The sequence below is a fragment of the Echiichthys vipera genome, assembly GCF_963691815.1.
Source record: "Echiichthys vipera genome assembly, chromosome: 10".
Classification (NCBI taxonomy): Eukaryota; Metazoa; Chordata; class Actinopteri; order Perciformes; family Trachinidae; genus Echiichthys; species Echiichthys vipera.
Window position 1 is genome coordinate 21,768,266 of NC_139835.1, and position 11,896 is coordinate 21,780,161.

At 38.9% G+C, this 11,896-nt stretch overlaps 2 protein-coding genes across 2 annotated transcripts; one reads left to right on the top strand and one right to left on the bottom strand.

Moving 5' to 3' along the window:
- Positions 1-1,098: 1,098 nt before the first annotated feature.
- On the bottom strand, positions 1,099-6,062 carry cep97 (centrosomal protein 97). Its single transcript, XM_083921627.1, has 11 exons — positions 5,967-6,062; positions 5,013-5,155; positions 4,717-4,875; positions 4,483-4,584; positions 4,264-4,377; positions 3,991-4,157; positions 3,731-3,895; positions 3,393-3,571; positions 2,618-3,266; positions 2,379-2,454; positions 1,099-2,150 (listed from the first exon to the last, which is right to left on the bottom strand). Exons 1-11 carry the CDS (start codon positions 6,001-6,003, stop codon positions 1,629-1,631), a joined length of 2,313 nt encoding a protein of 770 aa, XP_083777753.1. The 5' UTR covers positions 6,004-6,062; the 3' UTR covers positions 1,099-1,628.
- A 494-nt stretch (positions 6,063-6,556) lies between these two features.
- On the top strand, positions 6,557-11,699 carry rpl24 (ribosomal protein L24). Its single transcript, XM_083921827.1, has 6 exons — positions 6,557-6,601; positions 6,729-6,804; positions 8,506-8,616; positions 9,341-9,477; positions 11,233-11,296; positions 11,564-11,699. Exons 1-6 carry the CDS (start codon positions 6,597-6,599, stop codon positions 11,642-11,644), a joined length of 474 nt encoding a protein of 157 aa, XP_083777953.1. The 5' UTR covers positions 6,557-6,596; the 3' UTR covers positions 11,645-11,699.
- The last annotated feature ends 197 nt before the right edge of the window (positions 11,700-11,896 follow it).

Consider the following 11,896-nt stretch of genomic DNA (forward strand, 5'->3'; position numbering starts at 1 on the left):
GCAACAGGGCGAAGCACCATGGTAACATGTACGGAAAGTGAAGACGCAACTGTGGAGACGGGAAAATAAAAACTCTCAGATGAACTGAAACTCTGGATCAAGCTCATCCTTATCACCGGAAGTTATTATATTTTTCACTCTATTTGCTTATTTTTTGTTTATTTATTTTTTAATTCTGAATGAATGTATATCTTGGATACTATATAAATACCTTTACATTAAAAAAATTAAGTTAGATAAATATGCAATTAATTATAATATATATTGGATAGGAATATATAAGGAAAACATTGCATTTGTTTGTACAAAATATTAATAATAAAGAAAAACTAATGATACATGTATGACAGAGGCAGCTGTTAACTAAGAATGAATTATGGAAAAGGACTGGGAAGTATATTATTCTTCCCACTCCTTTTCAGACATGTCAAAAAGAAACATTGTCTTGTTAATTATAATTTTTTGTATGATATTTTCTGTTTTCTTTCTTTACATGTTTGATATAAAATTAAATCAAATCAAAATTTCCTTTTTTCACCCAATTAATTTCATAGCTACAGTTAGTGTTCAACTACCAAAAGTGTATAGTGTGATTAGAAATGAGCTCCACCATGAACAACTACAACATCAAAGTACCACACTGAATAATAATGATCCATTAATATAATAGTAGTGACACTGACAGATCATTTTTGCTTTGTTTTGAAGTGTTTAGGCTTTACTTATAATTGGGTATTTTTATACTATGGCATTGCTACTTTTAACTTAGTCAATTATTTGAATATTAATATTATACCAACCAAAATTTCCTATCAACTCTATTTCTGTGGCTATTCTGCTGTGCTGAAATAATTTGTCCATTAATAAACTACTGTAGTGACAGAACATGTATTATTATTTTTTGAGCGATATTTCTTCTTTACAGAAAAAAGTTTGACTGGCCATACTAGGCCATACTAGGATGAAATACACAGGTGTAATGAAATATAATTTCAACATACTACGAAACCAATAATGATTGGAAAATAATTATTGCAGATTTATTCACATTTTGTCATTGAGATAAAGCTGCTACAACATTTTCAGGTGATGTGTGCTAGAGTTGATGCATGTATATATGCTTGTTGTTTCATGTATAGTTTCGTTACAAGTGCACTATCTTCAACACATTAAGTCCTAATCTGATATACTGTAGTTTATCAGAGAGATCTAATACAGTGGATATTAAGAGATTATGATATACCATGGTCTTTTAACCAGCAGAGGATGCGACCTACTCACTGTATTTCATCGTAAAATGATTGCTTTTAAGTTACTAACATGTTCTGAAGCTATATCACAATCGTTGCCTTTACACATAGAGGAATATATCCATTAAATAACAGAACAGTTTCAAGTGAAGTATAAAAAGTTGGAGTTACATTCGCAGTAAGGTATTGTTTTCAAGAGTGTCTTGGGATTAGTCTTGATAAACAAAGGAAACAAAGTGCACTGCTATTTGAGATCTGGGTCAGTCATCAAGATACATTTGTCAAAGTCTCTAGAGGGAGCAACGCATCTCGATCCTTCAGTCAGTGCAAATTTACACACTCAGTAGTTCTGTACAGGTGTCTGTTGGGTGTAGACTCTCAGATAAGGCCAGGAGTGGTTTCCTCTGTTCTTTGCACTTCTGATTGGTTATCTGCTGTCTTCTGTGGGAGGGAGTTGGACTGTGCATTTTTGGTGGATGACACTGGCGAGGAGGGCTGTGGTGTTTCTGTTCTATCACTGATCACCTCCTCAGCCTCCTCCTCCCTCTGCTGTACAGAGGAGAGGTACTGCTCCAGGAGGCTGCAGTCTGCGCTGTCCACACCGTCGCTAACACCAGCAAAGCCGCTATGAACGGAGCTCAGTGCTCGCACCGTCTTCAGAGAGTCTGCTGTCCCACTGCTCAGGAAGCTGTCCTCCTGTGCTGCCTGATGATCACTTGTTGTCTGGAAGCCAGAATCTGGGAAGGAGACGTCTGTTCTGGATGGGTTCGTCATGCTGGATGCAGCAGGCGGAACAGCCACACATAGTCCAGGAGTTGAGATCTGAGCTGGGGTGACAGCATGACTAATGCCAGCCAGCTGCTGCTCCACAGACTGCTTCCACTGCTGCATAGACTGGACCTACAAGAGAACACAGGAAAGGGGTTAAACTAATGAGGAAGCCATGTGAAATGTTGCAAAACCAATAACACACCATTTTAAGGTGTTGTATCATCTCTGGAAAGCTATTCTTTAGCAATAATAGCAGCATGATAATAGCATGAGGTAAAGTCACCACTTGGTCCAGACTGAAATACTCAACTACTGTTCAATGGCTTGCCATAATAGATGACAACTTCAATCACTGACCTGTTTCCAAAGAAACTTTACAGCTTCTTCCTGAACCAACCTTTGTAACCTCTCTTCTTCATACTGCTGCTGCACCCTGCAAAGAAATCACATTTTTAACCTACAGGTAATCTTAGTCAATATAAGTACAAATATATTTATACGTCTATCCACAACCATATGTGATATTTGTTGAAGTACAATTAGTCTGATACTATAAGAAAACTAGAAATGAACAATACTGATGGTCAGTCGCTTACCTGTCCAGCTTTCCAGAGAGGGAGAGGATGTGTTCTTGCATCCTACGCAGGCGGATTTCACTGCGTACCTCTCTTGCCATCGGGTGACAACACCGAGTGTGCTGACCCCTCCACCATGACTGGATTTTAACTGCTGCCCTGTCTGCTTCCATTAAACTTGATTTACTGGCACACATATCAATTTCTTCCTGATTGGGAGCTTCTTTCATCTCTGCTTTACAAGAGTTTGAGGATGTTTCCAAATCATTTTGCGGTGTGCTAACTCTGATGCTCAGAGGTTCAGCTGTTGTGGCTGCACCAGAAATAACTTCCCCGTCAAGCGCCGTCTCTTGCTTATCCACTGGGGTTGAAGGATGTATCTCATTTGTGTTGTGCTTTTTGGGCTGTGCTGGCCGCTTTGGAGCCAGGGAATCAGGTTCAAATGTCTCTGTCTCGTCCTCGCTGTCAGAGTGGGTTGTTTGCTCCAGATCGGATGTGAAGGGGAGAAAGGTGGATTCGGAGGAAAGCATGCTGCCATTGAGTTTCTCCTCATCTGTCTGCACATCCTCCAAATAGATGTGCTCCTCCCTGAGCCTTGGGCTGTGGACTACCGGCAATGATGGGTGAGAAGAATCACAGCTCACCCAGGTGTTAAACTGCACGACTGGCTCTGTACAAAAGTAGACACACCAAACAGTCGAAAATTTTGAAAAAGAAAGCTCTGCATCACAACTACTTGTAAATAGAAACAATAAAAACAGAACCGACCCACAAACAGAAGATGAAGCATTCTTACCTGTCTCCTGTACTGATGGAGCAGCAGCTGGTACAGGTGCACTGACTTGCTTCACCTCTCTGGCTCCCCCTTGAGGGACTGGATGTGAAGGACTGTGCCTCTCTACATCTAGCTGAGTTGGGCGAGGAGGGCTGGGACAGCCACTTTGGGTCTCCTCTAACAGCTGCCTTTGGTGAAACCTGGGAGACAAAAATGTCAATCATTCAAGTTAATATTTTCCATGAAGGGTGATCTATGGCAGGGTTATCATGGCCACAGAGGGAGTATTGGATGCTGTCTGTGACGTTGTGTTTCTCAAGCTTAATGTTGTGTAGCAGTAGCCAAATTCATATTCATACCTCTGCTTACTGAGGATTTTCTCCAGTTTGGCGTCTTCTGCCGTCTCCAGGGCTGGTGATGCTGTCAGAGGGCAAACAGTGGCAAGGTATTGGACCAGCTGAACATGCTGACCTGGTCGATATGTACGTCCTTTCCCCTGACTGTAGAGCCACTCTGCTTTGAGACTGCAATTGTGATGATACACAATAAATAAGAGATTCAAACATCCCTGCATTCATCTTAATTAGCAAATTGTAACAGCACATAGGAATGTACGCACCCTTCTTTCTGTGACACCACATAGCCATCTAGGACCTTTAGGCTCAGACACCAACTCATGACATATGGTCGATAATCAAAACCTGGCAACGAGGGGGTTGCCATAACACAAGGGTTGCTCATAATAGATAGCTGCTCCAGTTCATGGAGAGGTGCCAGGTAGGATGCCTATGAAATAATAAAAGGAAAGTCGGTCAATGATAATTTGCCTATATATATATATAAGAGATATGAGATCAGTGCTGCTGTATCAAGTAATTAAAAGGAAAATTACTTCATTAAGATCCCTTATCTCATTTTCTGCCAGGGAGAGAATGGATAAATGGGCAGGTAGGTGAGCAGGCACAGTACGAAGTGTTGTAATGCTGTTTCCATGGAGTAATAGTGTCTGTAAAAAAATCAGCAGATATACATAAAGAAACTAACTATAGATTATTAAATAGTATTTTTTTTGTTTATGCTCGCTTTCCAACTCAGAGGCTCCATCGCTCACCTTTAATGCCACCAGTTTAGTCACATCACCAATAGTGGTTATGTTATTGTCCGACAGATCCAAGTGTTCAAGGGAAACACAGTTGTTGAGTTGCTCAATGACCTGTGTAAAAGAGTGTGAAGTCAGATAACACATGGGCTGAAACTAATGGTTTCATCTATGCAATTGCATTTTAGTAAATAAATCAGATATGATTTCATGATGTAAGTATGTGAGAATCTCTCTTCTCCTCACCTTAATATTGTTGCCAGATAGGTTGAGCCATTTGAGGTGAGGCAGATCTCTTAGTCCCTCAATGTATCCAATACTGTTATTGGGAAGATTGAGAACTGTCAACTGTGTTAGACGAGAGACACCCATCATTCTCACCAGACGGTTACTAGCTACAGACAGCTAAAGGGGAAAAGAGAAAGATTTATCAAAAGGTATTCAATCGAGAAAATGTACAATATTTAGGCACCTGGTCATCAATGAGTATGCTACGAACCTGTAGATAAAGAAAAGGAAAATGGAACAAATGTTTAAACTACCTGCTGGAGACCGGGGCTCCTTTCCAGATGGTCCAGTTTCATTATGTGGTTACGGTCCAGGATTAATGTGTGTGTGTCCTCAGAGCACGTGAAACTAGGATCCAGCTTTTGCATACCCCGGGCCGAAAGATCCACCACAGGTCCTTGTAGGAGCAAAGACGGTGCAGATTAAACAGATTGGAAACCCACAACAACTGTCATTTTGCTAATCAACATGGCTACATGATAACACACACTATCTTAAAGCAGCTAGGCATACACACAGTATGCACCTGCAGTAAAGCTTAGGGCAGACACGCCACTAATTCAGGTCAGTTCACTGTGATCAGGGTTATTGAGAATTTAAATGAGTGACAGAAAGTCTGTGTTATAAACTGTGGCATAGAGTTTGAGAAATCCATGAGGTTTCTAAGTTGCATAATGGAAACGACAAGATACAATGTGTATAAAAGTTAAGATACATCGGCTTCTGCTGCAATGATTTTTGTTTGATCTGCTTGCAAATCCTGAATCACAGAGTGACTATTTAACAAGATTAAGAAGACAAGAGCAGGAGAAAGCAAACACTTTTTCGCTGCCTCTGTGTAATTACATCTAAATATCTGCCATGGTAACTCAAGAAAATAAATTGTAATCAGCGTTTCACTGACTCACGTTACCTAGACAACTTGCAGAACATTAACGTCACACAAAATGAGTCTGTTTGATATTTAAGTGTGTATAACTTTGCTACAAGACAGTGGATAAGACTGACGCCAGAGGACAAAGTATGTTTCGATCTGCATTATCACACTTGATGTTAAAAACGTTAACGTTAGCTCACGGCACTACACAGGTATGATGCATGCTAGCTAACGTTAGCTAACGTAATAAACACACTAGCTAATATAATAATAGAATAATAAAATAGACACTCGCTGTCTGTCTCACCAAAACAACCATAGAGTCACTTACCAACATTTGTATCGAATTGTAAATCTGATACACCCATCCTGCCGCCTCAGGCAACACCAAACGTTAGCTGACAACTCTACTAGCCGCAGACTGTGGTGTGAAAGACAAGACGCGTCGGTCGCTTGTCAAAACGGTTAAACCGAGGGGGTTCTGGGAAATGTGGTTCAAATGGGCTGCCTTAGTCATTACTTTATAAGCGTGTAGCTTTTTTGAAAAGACTACAATTATCGTCATTTCCTACCGCCGAGCGAGGTTGAAGAAATAATAACGTTATTATATTATTATTATTTATCAAAAAAAACTAGCAAATAACTGAAATTATATTATTGTATTGTTTTAATTTGCTTGAATCACCATCTCTAAATTCTCGTGTCGTACAGAAAGTGGGTTGCTAGACAACCGTCAGATTTTGACGTCAACCACGACAAAGTATTTTTTGATTAAACTATTTCAAAAAAATTTAATATAATTTCCATGTTAAAGTTACACATTTAGTATACACAATAAGTCAACTAGCTTAAAAAAAAACTTTGACTGTTTATCATTTGATAAATAAAGATTTGCAGTCTTCCAATTCCCTTTCCGCTTCCGTCATCTTTCTTTCCGGTTTTGTGCCCTCTCGGAGCCATCATGAAGTGAGTGTACGGAAAAACTATCAAATGCCATCTCAATACCTAAATAAACATTCTGACTATGTTATCTACATTAAGAGTAAATATATACTCCTTTCTTTTAGTGATGCCTTATATTTGTCGTTTTCAGGGTCGACTTGTGCAGTTTCAGCGGGTATAAAATATACCCCGGCCATGGCCGCCGATACGCCAGGATAGACGGAAAGGTAACTGCTCCACCCGACACCGCTCTCCAGCTGCTCTGATACGATGCGAAGAACATTGTGCCAGACTAAATCGTTGTATTTGTGGCCGAATATAACGTTAGGTGTTTACAACACGAGCGACTGTCTCTGGAACAGACCGAGTCGGCATTGAATGCTAGGACACTTGCTAACATCAGCTACTAGCTTACACCGATAGCGCCACAAGTAATTAGCATTAGCAGCTAAACAAGATACATTTATGATGGCGGGACTACTCAAGTGGCGTTTTTACACAGCCGATGTAGAGAATGGTTATCTTGACATACAAACAAATGTCACTGTGTTTTCATTAACGTTAGCTTGATATCTTGTGTCAGATCAGATTGCTCCCATATATGATTTTTGGGGAATTGCAAAACAAATACCTAGTCAGTTTTTATACCTCAAAAGAGAACCATAAGAATTTTAAAGAAAACCACCTACAGAGAACCAACCCCATTTTTATTGATCTAAAGGCTCTAAAGTGTAAATACTTCGTCTAACCAAAAACATTACAAATCATATATAAAGACACCAATTACCAGAAAGCATCCAAGAACTGTTAACAATAAGAGAATACCAACATGATTTAAGAGGGAATTGTATGTTTAATATTTAGTGAGGACCAATGCAAAGTATCGTTGTAGGTCAGTTAAAGGAGTAAATCTCCTGAAACCCTTGCACTGAGGAAATAAAGACATGTAGTAGACTTTTTAATATACTGAAACAATATGAAAATGGTTGAGCAGAAAGTAATGAAAAGGTTGTGATGGGTTACCTACAGTGTCACAACCACATTTTAGAAAAGAATGGTAGGTAAGTGGAAGGTAGAAAGTCAATGATACCTCCTGGTATGATTGATCAAATAGTTCAGTCATGTGATTAGAGCAGAGTTACAAACTAAACTGTTATTGCAAGATGGTGAGCAGAGGTAAAATTATTGGTTTAAAACACTGACATGTCAGTTCTGATGCTACCCTTCGTACAGCGTCACTCTGGCTGATCAATAATAATTAATCTCCTGATTAGGAATAAACCTGCCTGTTCGTTGCTGAATATTGTCTGCCTACGCTGCTGTATATTATCATTGGTCTTTTCTGAGGTGATGCATCATGTACAACATTTGAGAACCACCGATTGTAGGTGATAGGAGACAGTTTGGAGAGGTTGTGGGTTCCTTGTGAGGTGGACCTTTTCATGGGCAGTCTAATCGCCATGAGGTCTGTCCAGTAATTGCATATATATATATATATATATATATGCCCTGTTTGTGCATGGGTGTAACATCAATAGCAAACATTTACCCTTGCATGATTAATGTTATAAATTGTGTCTGAGGGGCTGTCAATAGTCAGTAAAAGTAATTTGTTATATATTTGTTTCTCTCAGGTGTTCTTTGTGTTTAATGACTCTCAAATTATAGTTTAATTACATTACAATATTTACATTGTACTGTCACTTATAAAAGATAATCAAAACATGTATTTACCGCATGTGCTCAAATTCTCACAATGGTAAAAAAATTGGCATGTGCACAACTTTGTGTTAGCAAATACAATGTGTCAAATCTGTCAGTGATGTTGCAAAATGACGATTTGCATAAATGTATTGCTCATTAGACTTCAGTGTCTATTATATAGGGATTTGTAAATTAATGAGGCTGTGATTTCATGTCTTTGTCAGGTGTTCCAGTTTCTGAACGCCAAATGTGAATCTGCCTTCCTGGCCAAGAGGAATCCCAGACAGATCAACTGGACTGTGCTGTACAGACGCAAGCACAAGAAAGGCCAGTCTGTAAGTAACATGCTGTATGTGTATGAATGTGTATAGTAACAATACACTGATATAAACAATACACTCATATGGCTTCACATAGCAGCCATTATCTGCTTTAAATGTAGTATATTTTGGCCCAGCAATTAGTCTTGTGCCAGTGTCTGGCTTATTATTAATTTGGCATCTGTCATCTTTGCAGTATGTACTTCTAATGTTGCTTACTACAGCTGTAAAATGGCCAATTGCATTTGTTGTAGGTCTTTTTTTATCTGAGACTTAATGACAAGTCAATTAAAGTTCCCACCTACATTTGCAAATTGGTTTGGCTGTGGGTGGACGGTGTGCACGGTGCAAGTCTGTGTTATGCGCTGTTGCCTGACTGTGTTTTGCAGACTGGGCAGCAGTGATCACTCCACACCTGCAGCCATAGAATAACTGGAGATCATAGTACTGGTCCTTGACATCTTACCATTGGCCAGCCTCCAAACTCTCCTACATTTTATAATCCTTCTCACCTGTAACCATTATGTGCAGTCTGATTCCATTACAGCTGCCTTGGGTTCAAAAGCTGTAATCTTCTTTTTTAATTTATTTATTTATTTTTAATAGCTCTGGTACTTTTAATACTATCAAATGTGGATATGGAATAATTTGAAAACATGGTTTTGAAAAGTATGAAAGTATTGATACTTTTGTCAATCTTAGAAAATTGTGCTAACCGATGGTCTTGTGTTTTTAACAGGAAGAGGTGGCAAAGAAGCGTACCCGCCGTGCCGTGAAATTCCAGAGGGCCATCACTGGGGCCTCCCTGGCTGAGATCATGGCCAAGAGGAACCAGAAGCCCGAGGTCCGCAAGGCTCAGAGGGAGCAGGCCATCAGGTGAGCACACAAACCGTGTTTAAATGTATTGAATTAGATTTTTCTTTTTTATGCCTCTGCGACAACCTAATGACTGAGGCACAGTCCAAAATTAACACTCAATAGTTGCTAAATGCAGGTCAATTAAGTCTTTGGCAAGTAAATTATGGAGACTTGCCACTCTGGACTGTAAAAAACAAACCATGCATTTCCCACATATGCTGCTGCCCTTTGCTGTTACTTCAATCTGATAGATTTGACAATGCATGTGTCACACTTAATACGTAATTGTCATCAAACCGCACTGAGTGAGCTGCAGCCGAGCCAGTGGAACATACCCACCACCGATATGTGGAGATTTATTGCATCCAGAAAAAGGAGAACAAAAACAAACTTGAATGGTCTTGTTTTGTAGTGTTATATTCTCAAAGTGCTTAATAAATGATCCTTCTTGCACTTATTTCAACTGTTACTTTGTTGTTGAAACAGATTAATTATTATTTCTGCATACAGTGCATGTGACTGCTATTAATACTGTAATGTTGAGTGAGAATGACATTGTGTGTCCAAATGGTAATAATGGCCAATTGCAGTAGTAAAATGCAGTATATTATTCTTGGCTGGTAAAGTTAATTTAGGACTGTGGCTGGAGGCATAATGTTTGTAGGTCGCCCCTCCGTATTTCCATCCGTCCCATTTTAATGAACGTGACACCTCAGGATTCCCTGGAGAGATTTACTTCAAATACGGCACAAATGTCCACTCGGTCTCGTAGATGAACTGATGAGACAAAATGCATTTTTGTCAATAACTCAAGATTTCACACACCAGTTATGACGTTTCACACAAATATCTAATAGGATGAAATTAAGTGTTGGAACATAATATTCCAAAGGTCAACTTCACTGTGACATCATGTTTCAACGCCATAACTAAACTATTGATTGCAAAGATTTTCTGAGCTGCTGGTTCAAAAACATTTCACAAAAACACACTTAATACATTTTAATTAGGTTCCTTCAAAGTCTTCATTACTTATATTATGCAAGTCTGGACTGTGTGTGTGTAAACTGTAACTTGACTGGTTGGCAGAGGCAGACAACTGCAATGGTGTGATTCACTTTTCTTTTACAATCTGGTGTCAAGGTTGCTCTTTAATCTGATAAACTTAAATATTGAGGGGCTGTAGTTTTGGCAGTAGAGACACTATGCACGTAAAATTGTGACATTTTAGTCTTATTTTAGTTGGCCTACAAGTGGTAGCGGCCCGTAGTTTATCTTGCAAACTCAGATTATTTTTTTATTGACAAATTGCGTTATCTAACGAGGTCAATGTAAAATCCCAACATTGACTTTTACTTTTGATTGATGTCTACAAAATAACTGAAGTACTGAACCACAGTTGTTATATTTCACTGAAGGACTCTGCTGGAGTCATTTTAACAATTAAGTACAAAGGTGTCCAGAAAATAAGCATGGCGTATATTTAACATACAAACATAACATACAAACACATCTCTTGGTATTAAACCAACAAAGCAAATCAAGGAACAGGACTTATGTGTATGGCTTAACAAAAATGTTCTAAAACGTTTGCATCAATTTTATTTGCAGGTTATTTCATTTTTTTTATTAGTTTAAGACTCATTGTTGCGGTTATATTATCCATAGTTTCTCAATTGATATTATTAATTAGATATTAGCACAAAGATGAAGTTTTTATCCATTTATTCTCCTTTTTGTTGCGTTCTCTCCTGACTGTTTTTTCTCTCTCAGAGCTGCCAAGGAGGCCAAGAAGGCGAAGCAGGCAGCCAAGAAGCCCACTGCCCCAAGTGCAAAGGTAAGATCTCACTCTGTATGGAAGAAATCTCTCTTTACCAATATTAAATCTGGGATGCTGCATTGAAGGCATTTTTAATATTAGAGTAAAGAATTTGGAATAAGTTTTTATATGTTAATGACAAAACAGTTGAGGAGCTTTGCTTTGTGTACTTGAATGTCTACCGTCTGCCCCTCAGTATTCACTGGATTATTAAGTAACTTCATTTTCACTTTTAAATTGTAACATGGTGACATGAAACTAAACCATGTATTTCTTCTCCTGTAGACATCTGCAAAGACAGCACAGAAACCCAAGATCGCTAAGACCATGAAGATCAGCGCACCCCGTGTCGGTGGAAAACGCTAAATCTGGTTCCTTGTTTCCTGTTGGGTTGTGAATAAAACGAATTTTGATTAACCAGCATCTGTGTGAGCTGTGATTTGATAACAGGGCGATGTTGCAGCACGATCATATTGAAAATCCCATCAAAGTCATGCTGATATATTTAACAACTGTCAACAGGCAGCTTTTGAGTTAAAGGCTTTTACTACAATGAAAGTCTTTGTGAAGTTCAGTACACTGGGGAACATGGCGACGACTGGATTTCGTACAGCACTA